Source organism: Plectrocnemia conspersa, unplaced genomic scaffold, assembly GCF_051122295.1.
Source record: "Plectrocnemia conspersa isolate PC_06_02 unplaced genomic scaffold, ASM5112229v1 ptg000002l, whole genome shotgun sequence".
Lineage (NCBI taxonomy): Eukaryota > Metazoa > Arthropoda > Insecta > Trichoptera > Polycentropodidae > Plectrocnemia > Plectrocnemia conspersa.
Window position 1 is genome coordinate 24,584,894 of NW_028277166.1, and position 22,185 is coordinate 24,607,078.

At 31.9% G+C, this 22,185-nt stretch overlaps 1 protein-coding gene across 12 annotated transcripts in view; it reads right to left on the reverse strand.

Annotated features, from left to right (window-relative positions):
* The window catches only part of Hers (Histone gene-specific Epigenetic Repressor in late S phase), a 386,163-nt gene that overhangs the window by 146,406 nt on the left and 217,572 nt on the right, over window positions 1-22,185 (reverse strand). Inside the window, exon 1 of one of the 12 annotated variants that reach the window (XM_088205910.1) lies at window positions 8,726-8,930. The exons of the other annotated variants lie outside the window; for them this stretch is intronic. Within the exon in view, the coding sequence (XP_088062036.1) occupies window positions 8,726-8,747 (22 nt within the window). The 5' untranslated portion in view covers window positions 8,748-8,930. Of the gene's footprint in view, window positions 1-8,725; window positions 8,931-22,185 lie in introns of those variants that run through there. 12 annotated transcript variants of the gene reach the window in all.

Genomic DNA, 22,185 nt, shown 5'->3' on the forward strand with positions numbered 1-22,185 from the left:
AGTTATATTTGTGGGGGGATTTTATTTTTGAAACTCGCGTTAATGACTGACCAAATCATTCATTCATCAATAAGGATAAACTAGACAATAGTGTAAAGGATGGGACCATACAAATGCCTTCATTATGACTGTAAAAAAGGGTTGAACATAAATAACATGAAAGTGTTCTCCGATGCATTGACGGAATACTTATTTGTTGTGAAACGGTCACAAGAAACAATATATCACCGGAAGACAAAAATCACTGTAACGCCACAATATTCCCGTTGTGCCAAAATAATCCCCAATTCGACCTCAGAGATGTCCATCAAGCAAATATAACGTTCTAAAGGTGTAAAAATATTTCGTTGTTCTAAGAAGCGAGTGCAACGATTGGCTGGATGATCGCTGCATGATTGTGATTCGTTAGAAAACTTTGCAGCCTTGAATACTTAAGGCTGATTTCCAATGAGAGGGCATACTGCCCGCCCGCGGTCAACATACGGTCATGGACGCTCGCTCACATTACGAGCACAGCAACTTCCACTATACTGTCACTGCCACACCAATCAGAACTCTAAGGATCACTGACGTCATCCCTCCGCCAGCTTCTCCACCGCCGCTCGGAGAATAACAACCTCGCCCATTATAGTCTGTGGCAATACATAATATTATTAGTTTACACCTGCATCTTACTGGCTACGAAGTCACCCCCCTTAGGGTTTGAAAACCTTAAGTATTATGGGTAAAAAATAAGCTAGAGCAATCGGAAAAATAATTTGAAAACGGTAACACAAAAAAAAGTAATTCGATCTTGTTTCAGTGGATAAATAAAGTTCTAGAGTATGGATGCTGAATGGTGATGTATAATATTCTAATAATATATGTCTTTTAAAAGCAGCTCAAAAACCCGAGTTACGACTGGTAACCGCGGTTGGCGCGCCGCTCGGTTAAATTTTAACGCGCCGCCGAAAATTACGGTTAAATTTTAACGTTTCGCCGAAAACACTTATCATCGCGACTTTCCCCCCCGAGTGTCGCCTCCGCGGTTCCGCCGCCGCGTGGGCCGCGAATTTATGCAGCAGAAACGCGAATAAATAATGTGAACGACCTCTCTCCTCCGACCGAAAACGGATTGAAAAAGCGATTTGTAACCCGCTTGTTGCGGCCGACAAGAACGAGAACAAGAAGAGAGAGAAGAAAAAAATAATAAGAAGAATGAGAAGAAGGAGAACAGAATCCGCCAACTAGCTGAGCTCCACTTCCGCGATTCGCCGACGGATTGTTTCTCTCGTCTTGTAATTTCCTTTAAGCGGCAGAAGGACTCGCTTGTTGGTGTAAAATGGAAAATGTTGTGTGGAAATTAGGGGGAAAACAATGACGAAAGAATATATATATAATATATCGTACGTAGATATATTTACTTAAAATATTCCGACTGTTCGAAATTTATGGGATAGTTCAAAAGCACAACTAGTAACAAACGAGATCTAATTGACAATATATTATAGTGTTCCACAACTATTTTCTTATCACCGGCACACCACAAGCAACATAAATATAAAAATTGGATATAAATATAAACCAATCCTAAAAAAATTTGATTGCTTAATTTATTTGTGACTTTATAAGAAGAAAGTTTATTTATCGTCGGCGTTCGCGTATTGAAATGGGCATTAATATACAGCTTAAAAGCACTAGAAAAAAGCGTTAACATTTGCGAATAAAATGATAATCGGCCGTGTCTAGTATGACCGAAATTCGCAGAATTCGTTAGTTGAACAAAACAAAATGTTTAACAGGTTCACTATTTATTATCGTTTAACGCTTATCTCAAAGTTCGTGTTACGTTTTTGTATTTGTTGTTTCAAGGCGCAAATATTTCAATAATTCGATCGCGATTTATTTATTTCTAGTTTTTTAATTTCCATGCAAATTCGCACAAAACAAACGCCGATACGGATCCGATCTTTATGTATATAAATTCGTTCCAAACATTATTAGCAATTGTATATACAATAAGTGAGATAAATTTTACTGAATTAATTCAATCGCAATTGATTTGAAAAAGCTGAAATTATGTAATAATAAATAAATCATTTTCCTTTTGACGCCCCCGCTGAACAATAATTCGCACAGCACTGTGTTAAGCATATTTTATAAAGTTCAAAAAGTTTTATGTAAAACGATTATGAACGTATTATTAACCAATCATTATCTTTGAATTAAGTAATATTTTACAAGCAATTAATTGTTTAAATAAATTAATATCTGTAAAACCCGAGAAAAAGAATACGATAGTATTCGAATATTCGAAAACTTGATCCATTTTTTATTGAAAAGTACAAATTATTGAGAGCCCTTGTCCTTTTTATTTAAAGTCTTGGGAAACTATTTCAAAGATAGGGCGATACAAAAGCAAAATATTCTGAACGTACCGTGTAACAATACAATTTCACTGATAATATGTATCAATTGTTTGATACATTTTCACTGAAAATATATTTATATTAATTTCACTGCAAAATATAAATATAAATGCAAACAAGGCGAAACTGAATAACTTCCACCATTTTCACCAGGAATATATTTAATTTACTTTTAATCAGAACATGACATTTTCACAATTTCGCTTTCGACTTTGAGCAACCGTAAGATCCTTAGAAGACCGTGAAAAACAGCATTTTTTTGTATAATTACTTTTAATTCAACTGTATCGGCATATTTTTTTTCATAAGTTAAACTTGTTCGTAAAAAAATGTTTTTTACCACTTCTTTTGACAAAATATTTAGAAATAAATTTAATTGAAATTAGTATTTATTACAAGCTTATTATTTTTGTTAGCGTAGAAACATAAGTCTTGCTGCAGTAATGGAATAGGTTTATTGTAAGTTATTTAAAATGAGTGTTATTTTACATAAGCTTTGAGTTGTATTATTTTTTTTCATGAAAATGTTGCGCTGCGGCACACTAAAGTACTGCATCAGATCCTGATGAAGTATATCAAACTCAGGACTATATGCAGGAATGAGTGGAGAAGTAAGCGTTTTGTAAGGTCTGCATTTTGTCAAATAAAACAGCTCATTTCTCTGCGTTGATGTAAGAACACATAAAACTTATAGTACTGATAAGCGATATAAAAACATGGGGCGTAGAAAAAATAGAGATTTATTTTTGTGCCTCACATCAGCATATGAATTATGACCTAAGTAGATCATTTAAAAATACCTCCTTCTTATTTCGTTAACTTAATTGTATTGCTCTTTAATAGTTAATAATATTACATTAAACATTCTTCGTCGCATTCAAGTCACGCTCAAGATAAGAATAATCTCTTGAATTTAAATCGAACCCAAGCTACAAATCAATCACTGAATCGTTTTGTGGGGAATTATCAACACTTAAGAGTGTAAAAGGGTACATAGGAATGAATGATTCGATTGCCTCATATTGAGGTAAATAGCACTTTTAATTTTTGGTGTAGAATAGTCAGTCGGTCGGGAAACTTTCTCTATTATTAATTTCAGCTCGCGTTTCGATGCGTGCGCATCTAGATAAGGCTTCGCGGCGAACTTTTCTCATCGGAGTTTCAACATTATTAGGTTTTTAATCACATCATCTCTCCTCGCCGATAGTTCATTTACGAACTGGTGGTTCTGTTATGGTCGAGTCACGGTTTACAGGCGGGTCACGTGCCAGGTTTCCCGTTGCCATCTACACTGAGGATATGTTAATCTAATTAGTCGGGATTCCCGACGACGTGCAGCACAATGCACAAACAGTCGGGGTGTCATCGGCGGCAATTGAACGGTACCGGACCCTCGTCACGGCAATTTGCGCGTTACACAAGAGGTCACACGCTAATTCCGTTAAATTATTTCACTTTGTACGAATCTTGTCCCTCTCTCTGCTGTAGTGGGCGTTCCTCTGCACATACTCGTATAGATATACGGCCACTGACCCGTTTCGTTCTGTGCGAACTCTCTTTGTTTCGCGGCGTGGATTGTCTATTAAGCTCTACTCACAGGACTGTTGGTTCGCTTGAAAAAATGTAAGAGTAAAAACCAAAGTGCATTAAACAGCAAACATAAGCCACGAGTGGTATGAAAACAAACAAAAAATGACAAGCTATGTCGATGAGAGGATGAGCAACAATGGCCAACACTAAATAATAGTGTATTGTAGATGACAGATGCAGTGTTGCCAAGTCTCCACCTTCACAAACAAACAACAAATTTAATTTCACACCAAAATTAACACAATTGATGCACGCGTCGAGAGTGTATTGAGCAAAAGAACCTCCTTTATATATTCATTAAGAACTTGGGCCAGTTTCTCTCGACTAAGAGAATTTATTTCAACAACAAACAGAGCTACAATGAAGCATTGAGCTAAAAAGCAACCGCTTCGCTCTTCACGTAAACCCTGCTCCAGACACCAGATGCAGACAAGTTTTGACAAAATATATTTTTTCTCTGAATTGATAAATAACATCCGTTTTTAAACTATTTTATTGTATAAATTATCGCTACTTTATACTCATTTTTACTTCACCAGTGAACAGTAGAGACATTATACATTTTGAATTGTCTGCCGAAAGAGTCAATTATGAATTTCTTAAAGGCAACTGTGGCAAGCAAAAACATATGCGACGTGTACTAAAAATTGGCTGACAAAGAGGTGGTATAAAAATTTTAGTCTAAAGATGACATAGCTGGCGACCTTTAAAGTCTGATGGTAACAAGATAAAAGTCATAATTGTAATTGCTTCACTTCAAAATACCAAGGAGATTACACTAAATACGGAAGTCAACCAGTTGACTGTTGTGAGAAATTTGCATCGCATAAGAATACTTTTATTATGAAGTTTTGACTCCCCAAATTGTCAGCCGCTAATCAATTAGACTGTTTCAACAATTTGGTGATTATTGCGCAAACGATAATTGTGCACTGCAAAAATTCTGATCATAGATGATCAATATACACATATATGTTACATATATTTAAGAATACGTCAATATGAAATATATATAAAAATAATGTCCGTATATATAACAGATTTAATTTAAGAATATTGTGTTTTACATTTATATGATAAACTTACATTTATTATAATTGCACAATTTTCTACTGAAAAATATAGAAAAATATAAAGCTGTTAAAATTAAAAGTAAAATATATTCGACAATCAAACAATCAAATAGGTGATAGCATAAGAATTTGTGGTGTATGGAATTTTTATAATAATTTCCCCGAAAGCAGAAATCCATCATGCTTTGTACATTGTATAATTGTATAAAATCTTTTGGAACGCAACCAAACAATTACAGCGAAATGTAATTGTGATAAATTAAAAAAATGAAACACCGCTCTTAAAAAGGTTAGGCCTCAATTGGTAAACATAAAGGGAGTAGTTTTTCACTATGATAATTCGCGACCACATTTAGCGATGATGACCCAACACAAGCTAAAATAATTAAATTTTGATGTTATTATGCATCCACCATACTCTTCAGACCTTGTTCATTCTAATTAAAATGAAATATGTTTAATGTGGTGAAAGAATTGTTAAATAAAAAAAATGAAACAAGGACAGATAAAAAAAGCTTTTAAATGCTTTTTTTGCATCAGTCACAGAAATTATATTTTAATTGCATAAATAAGTTTCGATAAAAATGAAAGAAATTTACACAAATAATTGTTTAAATTAATAAATATTTATGATTTTTTACTTTGTATGAAAAATTAATTGATGATGACGATGACGAATTGGAAAGAAACGCTCATAGATTATTTTAATGGAATTGGGTGCATGCATTGCAAATGTAAATAGTAGTGATACCATTCTAAGACAACGACCATTTTTCTCAAGCAATGAATGAGTCAGATTAAAAATTCCAGAAGTTTTTCAAAAGCCTATTTACTTCTTTCATTTTTTTCACAGATAAAGTGAAAAAATGAAAAATTAATGTAAAAAAACTACTTGCGGATAATTTACTTTTGCAAAAATGATATTTAACTGTACTCTATTTGCGATAACACAGTCAGTTCAAGCCATCCATTTCATAATTATTTATAATTGAGAAAGACACGGCAAGTTTGTATTTACGCCCCTATTATTAACTCTAAAGCACACGATATGGGTATATATACGATTATCATTACTCCTGTTTATATTATGAAAAAAATTATAGAAATTAAAATCATTAGCATATTTTTTATATTTATCAATCAATCGGAGTAATGATAAGTATATCGAACGTATATCCGTATCATGCGCTGTAGAGAATTATGAATAATGATGAAATGTATAGCTCTTAAACTGATTGTGTTAACGCAAATAGAGTATAATATAATTATGTCTTACAGAAGGCTTTCAAAAGCCATAAAAAATAAGCAATAGAGAAGTTGTGAAATATAGACTTATAGAGGAACGGACAATAATATTATAACATTTGCATGGAATGGGAGCACTAGGCGTGGTTTATTGAATAGGTATTATTCCTATATTATTTAGAAAAAATATTATGTGAATAAAGACAAAAAAGAGATCGAAGAACATATTTATTTTTATTAAATCTTCCGTTGTAACTTGACAGGCGTAAGCCCAATGCGTTACAACGGGATAAATCTGTACCAACTGAATCAGTCACTCAGATATAATAAATACCAACAACCACCAGACTGAAAGTCCGGGAATCGGTGACATTTACATTTTAATAATTATAAATTATTATATGTAATACAATTTATAACCAATAGACGTCACTGCAGCTGGCGCTGGTATTTTTTAAATAAGAGTGCATTTTTTATTACATATAAAAATTCGAGTGTCGCTGCCAGGACTTGAAACCACAACCTCAGAATTACTAGTCTGAGATGTTACGGACTACACTATTGCGTCCTTAAATATATCTTCAAAATGATTCGAAAAATATCATACGATCGACAAAATTAGTCAAACAGCGAGTATGTAAATATGTAAATAGTTGTAACGTAAATACATAAATATATTTTTAGTGTTTCATATCGATGGTTTAATGTGTAAACTTGCTAACCCCACTTTTGGGTGAAAATGACGTGAAAACAGTGTCATCTTATACCTTTACTCGAAACACAGATGCTCAAAAAATTTTTATCTACAAAATTTCTAATTAAACACCAAAATTTAATATCAAAAAAATTAGGTTTTTTATTTTTCCTGTTAAGTTGTCAAATATGAAGTTATGAATAGCAATTTTACACTTTTAGTCATCGATATTTTAAAGTACTAAAAACAACAATAAATCTGTGCGATTAAAAATATGTTGAGAATCATTGGCGTTGTGTGAATTACATTAGCGAACAACTAACTAAATACTATTTACATGGATAAGGCGAAACATTATTTATTTTGTCATTTTTAGGTAGTGGTCCCAACATCTGGAACGGATATAGGATATATACTAAATAAGCTATATATAAATAATAATAAAAATAAGAAGCTTAAATATTGCGATTAAATAAACTGGACCGAATTGAATTAAATAAATAGAGATATTGGACTGCAAAGGGTTATGCGCGAAAACTTTTTCAATAATATAAATAAATAATTTATTAATATGTCGGGATCAATCATAAACATAACGTTGAAATGAGTTGCGAAAGTCCCGTTAAAAGGTGCATAAAATTTATGCTATTTGTGTCCCTCAAAGATCGGAGCGATTTTTTGTCTTAAGCGCAGAACTATAAAACATACGCCAAAAATAATAAGGCATTAGACTCAATGCCTTTACTAAATGGTATATAAACAGAACTCTGCCATACTTCTTCATTTATATTCGGAGCTTGAACTAGCACTCCGAGCGGTTTGATTGCCGACAACTGTCAAACTAACTTGTTCGCCCAAGTGGTATAAAAACGCAGTAAACAAATCGCCTAATTTGCCAGAACTATTTAAGAAAATAGAATACTTATTATTTATTTTATAGATACAGATCTACTCGCCTTATGTATTACTGAAACTCACGTAGAGCCCCAAAATTCTTTAGCGGAACACAAGTTGGGAATCGCTACACGTTTTAACCGGTAATTTCGGGCAATCTCCTGGTTATGATTGAAGAAAGTGTATTAAAATATACGGCAGTTGAGATCCAATAGATATTTCTATTAAAATTTACCTAAAAATAAACGCCGTAAATTGGCAATTGCCTTGTGAAATGTGTTTAAAATATATAAATAAATTTACATTCCTGTCTAGAATATAGTGTCAAGTATTAAAATATAGACTTACTAAATATAATGTTGTCTCCATAGCTTGCAGAAGAGGTCAAAGTGCGATGTTAACTTTAAATGCGAATCTGACTGTAGAGGGGTTTAATTTTGCTGACACTAAAGCCGCTCGACTGATGTGCGACTTTGAACAAGGGCGTTTGTCACGCTCGATCGATTCAAGGCGACACACATATACAAGCACATCTCGACGGGTAAAAAAGGATATCAATTACTGTCGTTACGGCTAATAGTGACTCGATAATTTATGTCTCGTCGTTGAAAATTTTGGATGAGCGACTTTGAACACGAGACAACTGCCATACATTTAAAATTTCAGCGAGCGTTACGAAAGTTACAAACGAAGAAGCATTAAATGTAATTGATTTAAGAATGCTTCAAACGTCCTACCCTATAACACTTCTTATCGCTAGTAAAACTAACTGGCCTAGTGTAAGTCGGCCGCAAAATGGATAAGTGCAATAAATCGCTTACGTTTGACACTGCGACACGCCATTAAATCAATTCGGAGCGACGTATCGGAAAAGGAGAGCTTTGCGACGACGCACTTATCGAACGGAGAGCAAGCACTGCTACTAGCACTAGATCGAGTGTGTACGATCAATTAGCAACGCGAGGGGTCAACACATGTGCGTCGCGGGAGTGCGACTTATCGCATGAACTGGACACGTAATACGGCGTGTTAGCGATAACTGACATTGTTCGTAAAACGCTACATCATGGCAAGATAAAAAAAATGGAACGGTTCCGACTTGTGCTGACCAGTATACATTATAAATAAGTTGTATTGGAAAACACTTATCTTCAATAAAAATCATATGCTTGAATATACAAGTATCAAGTTGTCCCATTAGTCGCTGCGGTTTTTTTTTCTTACATTCGCAAAAATATATAACTTTTTATAAATTAACGATAATTTAGCTATTCTTTCGATGTTTGTTAATATTACAGACGGCCCTCGACTTTTGCACAATTCGTTATTTCACACATTTAAAAAAAAAACATTTTTTTTAAATTCTTTTTTTTTTTTTTTTTTAAATTATAAACATGAGTGAGAAACGGAAAAACTTCAGTGTTGATACGAACAAAAATAAATCAAGGACTCATAAACCTCACAAGATTCGAGACAAAGATGGAAACTGTTAGACGTTCTGATAGCGGTGAATCTTTTGCTTCAATCGGACGTTCGTATGATACAAACAGGTCTACCATATGTTCAATTTTGCAAAAAAAAATATAATTAAGGAATACGTTCAAAATTGTGGAAATTAAAGATATATTTCCACAATCTTTAAAGATATGTTTCCAAAAAAACATGGATGAAATGGAAAAATCTTTGTCGTCATGGATCGATGACCAACATCAAAAATATGTCCCTATGAGTAATTCAATTATTCAAGCAAAAGCTCTTGGTTCGCACAAAGATTGGAAGGATAGAATAAAAAAAAGATTTTAGCACGGTTTTTCAAGCAAGTAACGGTTGGTTTTACAATTTTAAAATGGAGTATTCTTTTCATAATATTAAATTTACTGGAGAACCGGCTGATGCGGATAAAGATGCTGCAAAAGAATTTATCTCCTAATTATCTAAAATTAATGAAGATGGAGAATATTCCTCTGGCCAAATATTTAATGTAGATGAGACAGGATTATTTTGGAAAACTCTTTAACAATGAAAAATATGAATGAAGCCTTAATAACGCATCTTGACAAATTTTTAAATATTATAAAAGATTGTTATCACAATGGAGAACGCATATCTAAAGTGCATAGGACGATCAATAAAGACATAGCATGTTATAAAATACTATATGAAGAAAAGAATAAGAATAGTGAAAAACAGTTAGCTCTTGATAACTTTTCAAAGGAAACACCCGCAAACCCCACTTAAACGCCTCTTAAACATCTTATATTTACTTGATAAATAAATATTTTAAAATACACACAATTTCAATTTTTTTTACTTCCCTCTACTTTCGAACATTCAACATTCGCACACATTTTCAAGAACCAATTATGTGCGAAAGTCGAGGGCCGCCTGTAGTAGTATTAGTGATTCTATTTTGTATCGAGATATTTTTTATTCGATATTTTCAACCCTAAATCAACAATGGCAGTAGAGATAAAATAATCTCAGTTAAGTTATGTTACGCTTTTGAGTTCCAACTCGGTCATAAAAGGACAATAGTAGTTCAAAACAATGGAAAGAGATACCATTAACTGTATTAAGTGTCAAATGTAATTCTAAAAATTCACGATACGAAAGCTAACAAAAAAGCTCAACGTGTAGCCTACATGTTAATTTGCAGAATATGAATATTTAAGTATTTCAATTTGGCAATAATGATTCTAGAATAGAAATATTTATTTTTAAGTCGAATCGTTATTAAATAAGAGAAGTGGATCTACGCGACGTAAGCAGTGGCTGGATGCCAATTAACTACCAATTCTAACCCCAAGAACAGGTGAGATATGAAGAGTTATTGTATTATGGGCAGGGCCCTGAGAAAATAATGATTCAGGGCGCCATGGCAAAAAAACATTTTATATATTTTTAACATAGTAATATATTTTTTTAAATAAATATCAATAGAGATTTATTTGAAAAATATATTTGGCTTAAATAAACATATCTTTTCAAGCAATTTCCTGCTAAGAATTTACGTCAAAAGCAATAAAATCGTGCCGTTACAGTGGAATCACTCGGTTATCTAGCGTTCATATTAAGACTTTTTATAATAATATCACGACTTTCAGTTAGTAAAAATTAAATGAAGCACATCTAAACCGAATTTTGGTCAATAAAATCGTGTCGGAGCCGTTGCAGTGAGAACGCTCGGTAACGAGCGTTTCCAATGCGACGGCGACGTCATAATTGATAACATGCTTTTGCGTCTTCCTATTGACTAAAATTATTAAGTAAAAATTTTATATAATAAAAAACACATTGCATTAAAAAATCTATAGCACAATACTGAAATGTCATGAAAAACACCCATATAGTGTGTAATACTTTTTTAATTCTCACAAAAACATTTTAAAAAATGAAAATATTTATAGTCAGACAATTACGACAGACACATAATGGGCTCAGCTAATTCGTTTAAAAGCAACTCAGACCGTAAAAAACCTTTCCTTATTAATTACAGAAGGGTAATTTACACCAAGACAGCACTCGCCATCACGTATTCAAAAAAACGGTTAAAAAATCAATGGACTATTTTGGGTACTCGTATCTTACTCATCGTATTTTTCAGAAATTGCTCTAAACGAGTCATCTATTTAGAACACTGAAATAGATTTTAGATGGAATTTTTTTTACAAAAACGACATTAAATAATTTATTGCTTCCAAAAATACATTATTTCTCGAATCAGATGTAACAAAAATATTTATAGAAAAAGATAGAAAATATATAATTTAGTAAAAGTATTACATGTTGTAATTTATTTAAACTTCAAGACTTATGGAACAACCATCGCCTTAAAGAGAATCAAAGATTTTTCATGTGCTGGTGCACATGGAGAATAATATAAAATGCATGTATCTCAACGGATAAATGTAAAGCACTGTAATCTCAAAACACCGTAAAGCAAAGTACGCATATGCAAATAATGCACAAGGACTCTACGATGCACGTAATGGTTATAAAATGGAATATTATATACAGTTTCTCAGCCGTATATAAATTTAGTTTATTTCTAAGTTTTTAAAATTATCCTTATAGATTGATCTGCTTCACAAACTATTTGAATCACCGCTTATCGTAATTAAACAATATGGGTTATAAAAAGGTAATTCTACATAAACGGGAGTTTCCACTTAAGTTGATTTCATGATTAATTCTTGGTAGAGTTATTTTAGAAACACAATACAAGACTAATAATTAATGCATATTTAATTAACGGCCACTTTCCATCGCATGATAATTTATTACATTTACATAAAAATATTGATTTATTTATCCAACGAATTAATGCTTGCCAAAGAGTTAATAATATAATCATTCCTCGCATTCCTTATTTTTTGTTGACCGGCAAATGTTCGAGGAAGTCGAAACATTATGTTTGCTAATCATAATTCATAATCAGTCATATAGCTTATATTGTCAAACAATGTTTTTAGATAATAAATCAGTCCTTTTCTCACTACCTGATCTGAATGTAGCTGTGATTTTAACGCATTTAAAACTATTACTTGTTTTGAAAATTTTGATTCTTGATAAATCCTAAAATTTATTTAGAAATAAGTATTGAATTTTTTCGAGAAATTCTTAACAGTGATTTATTTTTTAATGAAACGCTATCAATTGACCTTTATTACCAAGTGCAAGTGTTATATGACATTTACGATTGTAGTTATTTTAATTAAATCCGTGAACTCAAATAAAACATTATTTATTAATCGCCCATTAAATGTAATCGCAAGATAAGTTAAATGTATGATAAATAATATAATAATAAAAAAAAAATTTTTACAACAAATAGATTCTTTCATCATTCCCATACATTTAAAAAATATTTTTGCATTTACGCTGTACATATTTACGTTTATTTTATCAGTCGCACCACGTAAGCGATAACGCATAAGAAACCGTCATAATCTTGCGTAATTATTGAACCTGATGCGCTCGGCATGAATGAAATATAAAAATACGTATAGAATGCGATAAAATGGCTGCATTTGTCGCGAACCGAAGCGGTTCTCAAATGAAAATATTGTATATGTGTTTGTATGTAATATAGAGTGTCTGACGCGACCTTGGCGATTGAATTGTGGCTTTATGTGTCGCCGTGCCAAATGGACGAAAATCGATAATGGAATAGCAGTGCGCATATTCATGCACTTTGCAAGGTCAACATGCTGGCAATGATGACCTGAGCATGCGCGCATCAAAACGATGCATCATTAACCAAGCTGTTTAAAAATAGTTTATTTTTAAATCGACGAAACTCGACGACAGATTTTAAGTTGTTTAAATAATTTTTCATTGTAACATTTAACCTTTAATACGCCATGGTTTGTTATGATTGTATTTGCGAGGTATCAATATAAATATTGATGAATGAGATTAATTAATGTTTAAGTGCGATAAAATTCAAAACATAAATTTAATAATTATTCAAAGTTATATTTTGTGTGAAATAAATAATGTTGATGTCATTTGATTAATATCAAGTATTTTCTTTATCAAAAATGGATGGCATACATTTAAAAAAATGATTTTTGGAATACATTCAAAATAAAGAAGAAGGTTCAAGACAAAAAAATCACATTGAGAAAGTCCACAGCTACATAATATTATTTCGTAATATGAGTAATTTCTGAAATTTCGGAAATAACAGTGTTTTATTATTCATTATTTTATTTATCAGCTATTACATAGTTGGTATGGTCGGGCGTGTCGAGAGGGAGGGGGGGAGAGGGAACGAATACCCGGGGCCCATTCTCATTGAGAGGCCCAACACTGAAAAAAATCATAGCAAGAATATATTTATAAAAAAAGTAAAAACCGCCCTCAAATAATGAATCTGAAAAGAATAAAAGGAGCGGAATATTGCCTTCACTTTCCAGGTAGTGCTTTAACAATAAACATTATTATTCAAAGGGACAGATTGTAGTTTTTTGACGCGGCTCCGATCGTGTTAAGATTTGTTTGCAAATTATTGTTGACCTTATTGCTTTTTAAACGTTTAAAAATATTAGACATTAGAGGATATAATCAACGAACTTTCGCTCTAAAAGGCCGCAATGAGCCGCAACTTTAGAGCGAAATTCTAAAATATGTTTAAAAAATTAAAGCTTGGTGTCTAGGTGTAAGCCCAGGCATTTAACGCTTTATTTAGTAGAGGTGACGGCAGAGTTTGTCTACGTTTTGTGAAAATATTTGCTTCTGTTTTTAATTCGGTTGAATTTAATTTTCCACCTCTCAAAATTTTTGTAATTTATTCGCGATTGTTAAAACACTGTCATTTTTTGATATTGTTCGTATACAAGATAAAGAGGAACGGCAAACCGTGTTATATTGAATCAATAGTTATGATTTAATATTAAACTTTAGTCTAAATAAAGCTAAGAGCTCTATATATGTATAATTAATACATCACTATTTACACAAATAAAGCTTTTATGAGTTCAAATATCTAAATAACGAATAATTACCGATAATCATTTAAACCATAAATTCTCAGACTTAATTGACTCATTGCCGACTTGTCAACGACAGAATTTTCATCGCCCACCTTCGTAAAACGCTATTTCTGTTTCATTTAATAATAAATTGTAAGTGTAGCACTACCCATATATTTTTTTAATTTCACCAACGTGGCTTGTGTATTTTTGGAATTTCGAATAACTTTCAAAATAACTTATTTTTTTGCTATTTATATAGAAGGGCGCGATTTAACAGGGAATTATTTAAAAATATATGTGCATTTGAATAAGTACTTTGTTCCATAAAATGAATTGTAGATGTATTTTTTGCAAGGTATATCTTCGGAAAAAGATTTATTGCGCAGATTTATTCATGGGGTGCTCACTGTTTCTGATCCATGCTCGCTCGCTGCCGCTCTCTCTCTATCCAATAATAATGCACAAGCAATTCGTTTTATAAAACAATCATTTTATATATTGCTTATTTAAATTTTTCTATTTTATACAGTGCTAGAGTACGCTTGGGATAAGGATTCCGATTTGTTATTGTGTGCGTGAACTGTGTGGCTCAAAACAATTTCGCTCATTTTATTAATTTTTTTTATTTTAAAAGAAAATATATGTTTATTTAACATATATACATCTGAGCTAAGTTGGAAATTTCAACGAACAATTAAAAATATATTATATAATCGAAGAAACCAGACATTGATGTCATTAATTAAATATTTGCAAAATTCAAAATCTTTCACTAGTCAAGAAAATAATGAAGTTTTTAGCTATTTCTCAAAAGAAAAAAGATATAAAATGGGGAAAGAAATTATTCGCAGATTGTTTAATGGCTCGACGACTCTTTTAAATCATTAGAATCCATTGAATAAATTAAAAAATTATCATTGGCGCAACGATAAGAATAATAACTTTTTTAAACCTTACAGAGAATAGTGTAAAAAAACCAACAATGTACGGTTTAATGGAAAAATAATTAAAATATTTTAATCCACGGGTAAGAGAACGAATAACAGTGTATATTTGAAGCCTTGATATCAATTAACCCAGATATGCCCAAGAAATTTTGTTCTCTTAAAATTTTATTTATAAATAAAAAAAACAGTGGCACAAGTTTAGCGACCTACCCATTGGACAGTGGGCATATCTGGGTTAAACCTATATCAACACAAAATTATTTAAAATGAATCACTAGAGAAGATCGAACTTCTGTGCCACACTGCACTTTAATGACGAATACCAGCGTTGACGAATCAGCGACTGTCCTTAAAAGAGAAAGCGAGACAACGAAGTACATGCTACATCGCTTCTCCCTCTCATATACATGTACACGCACACAATAACAAACCGGCATCCTTATCCCGAGCGTACTCTACTTATCAAATTAAAAATATATTTATAATTAATATTTGATATTTATAAAATAATAAATGTTAGTTATAAAAATAGTATTCGCAATAAAAAAAATCAAAATAATTAAATAAGTATACTAACGGTTCGGGCATAAACTAAAATACTCTAAAACACATTATATGATATGCAAAATATGACTTTAGTTTAAATATAAAATGCTTAAAACATTTTCGTACGTTATTTTTTGATCTATAAACTTTTTGCCCACATATGTATCGCCCTCCATTTCTCCTCTATCGCCCGGCAAATTCCCCCAGAGCCTGAATTGCCCATTGAAGTTCGTCCATCGCTCAACGGTGGATGATATTGTATATAATTTAATTTATTAATATAATATCACTGAACGACAACAAATATTATCAAAGGCAAAACATGTTATGATAGCATCATTTGAGAGAGCAATCTGACACAAATCAAAAGCCCACTTCTTCCGTATCGCGTTGACCTCTTCCGTTCAAAAACGGTACCGGTTTGGCGAAACACAAAAAAAAGCTAAATCTCACAGCACAAAAAGCATCGCCGTGATGTACGACCGCCTTTTGAACGTCTCCATTGAGGCCGTGTGCACGCCGAGCGGGGGACACGCGCGTGACTATGAATATTACACAAGTGGTAAGAAGACGCAAAAGAGACGAAGAACCTCCTCGGGAGAGCCTCATAAATAACAATAAATAAGTCTGGGAACGCCGGCCGGGTCAGTAACGAGACGGCGGATAACGGGTAATGAACCGAGTGAGGATTTTCGATCTGCGGAAAAATGCATCGATTTCCTCCTGCGGGTTGATTTATGGTGCGTTTTGTCGGAAAACTCCAGTTCGGAGTTGATTTATGGAACTCGTCCTTTTCATTGATTGCTGGTGTATAAGCTGTTGCTTCGGGTAAAATCGGGTAAAAAGTTAACCCGAATAGAATCTCACCCTGTTAAAACCACATTTGTTTTAGAACAACGGGGAAAAAATAACAGTTAATTTTACAATACTTATAATAAAACAATTTAGTTTATGTTTATTTTGTATTTATAGTAAAGGGGTTATATAGACGTTGAAAAGTATAAAAGCATACTTAGGTTACGTGTAGAACACGAAAGCAAGATTTGTTGTCTTCATTTTCATTTTTATAACAAAAACCTCATTCTGTTCTTACGATATAACCATATTACACTGCAAGTGTAAAAGGTGCAATATATTGCACTGATTCACTTTTTCGATGAATCTATGAATATTATGTATGCGAGGTTAAAAGTATTAAATTGCACTGTAAATCTATACCTAATGCTATGCAAATTATACACACACAAAACAACAACCAAACGTGCGGTCTTATTAATTGAAAGATAATCTATAACGATTGTATCCAATATGCAGTAATTTGTTTTTTAACCACTTGAGAATGTGTCAAAAGTATCGCATATCATTCGTTGACCGTTGGCAAACATAAGGTCGAATGCAGTATTTTTTTAAAAACATGTCTTATCGCCAAATATGTTTGATGCGCGATTTATAATTCTCGGAAAAGCGACGATAATTATTTATCTTTGGCTCCTTGCGGCCTTTTGATCTCGGCGGATGCTGGCGACGAATCTCAAAACAAATCGCAAAGCGGATTCCCGGTGGGCGTCGAAAGTTCCAAAGTCCCGTCGCGAAATTCCACGCGGTTTTACCACCGAGACTGCAGACGAGCGAGAGGTGAAGAAAAACAAAATAAATATAAGACAGCAACGTCTGTGAAAAATTCCACTTATGGTAATTTACGCGCTTTGTTTTATTTTGCATGCTTATGTAACTTTGAAGAGTGCTGTTCTTTTTGGGATTATCGTGAATCGTTGCAGGGATGTAACACACAAATATACAGGTGCTCAAAAAACGAGCTACAAATGAAAATTGAGTTATATCTAACAGGAGCACCTCTCGTAAACGAATTTAATAAAGGCTTTGCTTTCGTCAATTTTTTATCCAAACAGATTTCAATGAAAACATATCAAAAGCCTACATGTACATACATATATAGAGCTTTTGTTTTACCACGGCAAAATTTTCATACCGAAATTTCACTTTTGATTCAATATAGCATGGAAATATTATGAGACTTTTTGGCCAAAATGGCAAAATAAATTCTTGACTTTTGTAAATATAGCGCAATTCTAATATTCGGCTTTATTACCTATTTGAAATGTAATTATATATTATTATAAGAACGGAGGATGTAAAATATATTTGTTATCTCGACTTGTTAATCAAAATATAAATTGCTGTATGCTCAACATATTAAATATTCAAGCAATAGTGCAAGATCTGCAGATTGAATGAATCCTGGGAAAAATAGGCATTCATTAGAAATATCTGACTATACTTAATATTTTTTACAATCAAAATTTGAATTATATGTAAGTGTGGATATTTGCGCATTTCATCAACATGTTCGTTCGTTATATTTATTTGTTAAGTACACAATATGACATATGTAAAGTAGTTGAACTATATTTTATAAAAGTCATAAAAGAGATACTTTAGACGCAGCGGTCGGGGAACTTTTTTAACCATTACCCCAAAATATTTTTGCGTAAGTTGATATTACCCCTTCATTTTGAAAAAGTTTAGAGTCAAGAAAGAAACGCATTTACATTCCCAATAAATTAGCTGGAGTAATTTAAGGCTAAATACATAAGCGACTGATAATGCTAACCTAGTGATAAATGATAGGGTGTTGGCCAAGGATATGAACAAAGTCATTAGAGCAGTTTTATTGTATTTTAAGAGAGCTTTCTAAACAATAGATTCAAGTTTAATGTTAAAGAAATTATAAATTATATGTATAAGTGAAATAGTTTTAAGATGGTTTGATAATCATTTTAAAAAGGAAGCAAAAAGTTTTGTGTTTATTCCAAAGACAAAATAATATTTCATGGTGTACCACAGGGTCTAAATTAGGATCATTGTTGTTTATAATATATGTATATTAATAATATATAATTAACAATATGGAAAAATGTAAAAACGGTTAGATATTCAAAATATATTGAAAATGGACGTCTTAGTATTTATATATAAATTAGAGTATTTTAACAAGTATTTAATAAAAAAATAAAGAACTACATAGATTTAATACTAGAAATAGAGACAATTTATGGAAAGCTAGGTACAAGAAAATGAGTACGGCCAGGGGAATAATGTACGGAGGCGTGAATTTGTATAACAATTTTTAATAACAATCCGCAAAAATAAAAATGCAGAGGGTTTCCTCAATGGAAGAAAAAAACACATTCGTGCATTAAGAAATAAATTATAATATTAGTATATATAATGTTCTGTTCATGTACATTATATCTTATATGTATGTTTTAATTATGCTTGTTAAGTGTATAAACTAAAGGGTGGCCAACCTAAATGATCTTGCGGGCCACTTAGGAAATGCATCATAACTCCGCGGGCCACATATAAAATTTTATATCCCCATACTAGGTTTAGATACACTATATACATTTTTTGGAGTGAAAATTTGTCTATAGTGTATTGGCCATTATAAAATAAATATATTTTGGTAAAGTGTGATGAATCTCGCGGGCCGGAAAAATGTTGAAGGCGGGTTGGCTACACCTGGTATAAACAATTAGCTATATAAATAAATAAATAACTTCTCAACCAGAAGAAAATTTAAGACTCAAATCTGAATATTCGAAAAATTGTCTAAGAATTCGTTTATATTTATAGTGAAATATTTTATAAAATCACTAAAAAACGACTAACTCTAAAAACACACTCGTGTATTATTTTTTAAGTTTTTATTCTCTTTGTTTTTAAATTATTTACAGCACAATTTTGCCTTTTTTGTTTAACGAAAGTTCTTTTCTTCTATTTATATAGCAACCACTTTTTTATTGCCGAAATTCCCAAAATTACTCATATTTTTTTTTCGAATTAATATTGTGCATTGTATTAAATGTTTTAATTGTAATAAAAAAAAATGTTAGGGTACTTTTTTGGAGTATGTATAATTATAATTAAGCTTTGTACTGATTTATATTAAACAATTAATATTTTTAAGAAACAGTGTTGATACTTGTAATAAACATATAAGATATTTTCTATAAGCTGAAGTAGCTCATTATTAGAGAATTTTCAATACTACGATTTTAATTAATCATCACGATATTCTTCCTTGAGATTAGAAGAATCAAGGTAAACCTAATCTTTGATTATCGATCGGAATAATAATTATATATTAGCCAATAATTCCGATACGATAGAAATTTTAAAACACTAAGGTCCATATGGGATTTGAACTCAAATCTTTCAGGTCAATGGTCAGCGACTTATACATTTCAAGCATTTTTCGATTATTTTTAATTTTATACAAATTGGCCACGAAGTCACGAACCAGTGTAAACAATTTGTATGTTTTTTTCAAATATTAACTTAAAAAGAACCATACAATTAATCATGCAAAGTTTCACTATAAAGCAACGAGTAAAAGTGGTCAGTTAATTGTGCATATTAACGTCATTTCAATACATTGTGATCGGCTATAATAATTCAATGTTCTTAAACACAAAGATCAGTAACGAACAATTCAAATTGCAACCACGATAGTGAGTTCATCAATTCAGGTGAAGGATAGTGCATGAATTAAATTCATTGGGTCCAGAAAAGAGCCTTTAATATTCCCCTTAATTCTAAGATTTCATCAGACAAAACAATAATTTTATGCTTACACCCATCATTTGTGAATAAACAAAACTGCAGACTTTGGGGTTCGGAAAATCCAAGAGCATCGGTCCATTCAAGCGTTAAAACCCAACATTCAGCCCGAAATACTAAGGAAGGTCATGGAAAATGCAATGAAAAGAGCAGTTTTGCAAGAAGCAGAAAATGGAAAATGTCACTTACGTGATATAATTTTTGTCAATTGATTTGTAAAAAATATTTATTGAATAATTAAAAAAGTCTAATGGTCATTTTTGTGTTTTAATCAATATTTTATAAATTATGGGGTAAAAACAAACCAATTCGCGATTTCTGAACCACCTTGTATAATATATTCGAATATTTTATCGTATACATACTATTTGATATTTGAATAGTTGGAACTTGAACTAGACGCAAATTGCAATGGAGTAAATACGTAAAAAGTAAACGCAAATAATTAAATTACTGAAGACACTTTTAAATGTGAATATATGTATAATAAAATATATGAAATTAGTATATAGTATTTATTTATGGGAACGTGCAAAAAAAATACATACTAAATATAAGGATAAAGTGTGGTGAAGGTAGCGCACTATTATAGAACAGACAGATTCAATCTGACTGGAAAATAAACTGTCAGAGAAGAAATTGTGATGGATGTGTGCTTCAACATAGGATTGCAACAAATTACTAAATGTTGTTGGCAACATGAGACAATCTAAGATTTGTTAACTGCATGATTAGATGATTAACTAACGTTTGTTAGAAAAATGATTTATTTTTGTAGTATCATCAGAAACAATGCTACTGAATTGAGTATTTAAAAAAAAAATATAATGATAAAATGCGGAATATAATTATTAAAAAGCTTTGGATTGCAAATTTTACGTTCTACATTCCTGGGTCGCATCATTCACGATGTAACAAGACGGAAAAAGTAAATTCCATCCATAAAACATTGATAGCCCTTTACACGCGCTCACTACAAAAACAAGGAGAACAGCGTTCAAAATTTACACATGTAACATATTCGTGTAAAACACACTGCACACACGAACGTCGACGTATCCTCATTAAGACTCGCTCATACTGTTTTTTTTTATCTCATGAGCCGAGGATGCACAACAACAGGTAAGCGCTAATAATTTTCGACTAATTGCCGTGTAAATTCTACAGTGGCGCGCATAAAAAAAATCATATATGTATGCTTTTTATATACACATTGAATCAGTGGTATGTTTTTAATTTCAAACATAATTTATTTGATATTTTAGGATAGTTTTTAAATAGGCACTAGAGATGATTATGTATCATTCTATTATGCATTAAAGTATTAGTTAGCTTCGATCCATATGATAAGTAAAATCTATATAAACCTAATCTGAAGCAATCGATTAAAATCGAATTTAACAATCTAATCTCACAGATACAATACAGTTTTAAAAGCTTTGAAACTACAGATTTCAATATCTTAACAATTACTGATAGCTGATATCATTCGCGTGCAGAAAATCTGGCATCCAGGGATGTCATTTCAGATTTTACCAGGGGCGGGCAAAAGTGATCATTTTTTTAGTATTTCATTAGGATTCATATTATTTCATTAAATGATATGGATTTTCTGGCCGAATTCAATCTACTTCTAAAGCAATAAAATAGTGTCGGCGCCGTCGC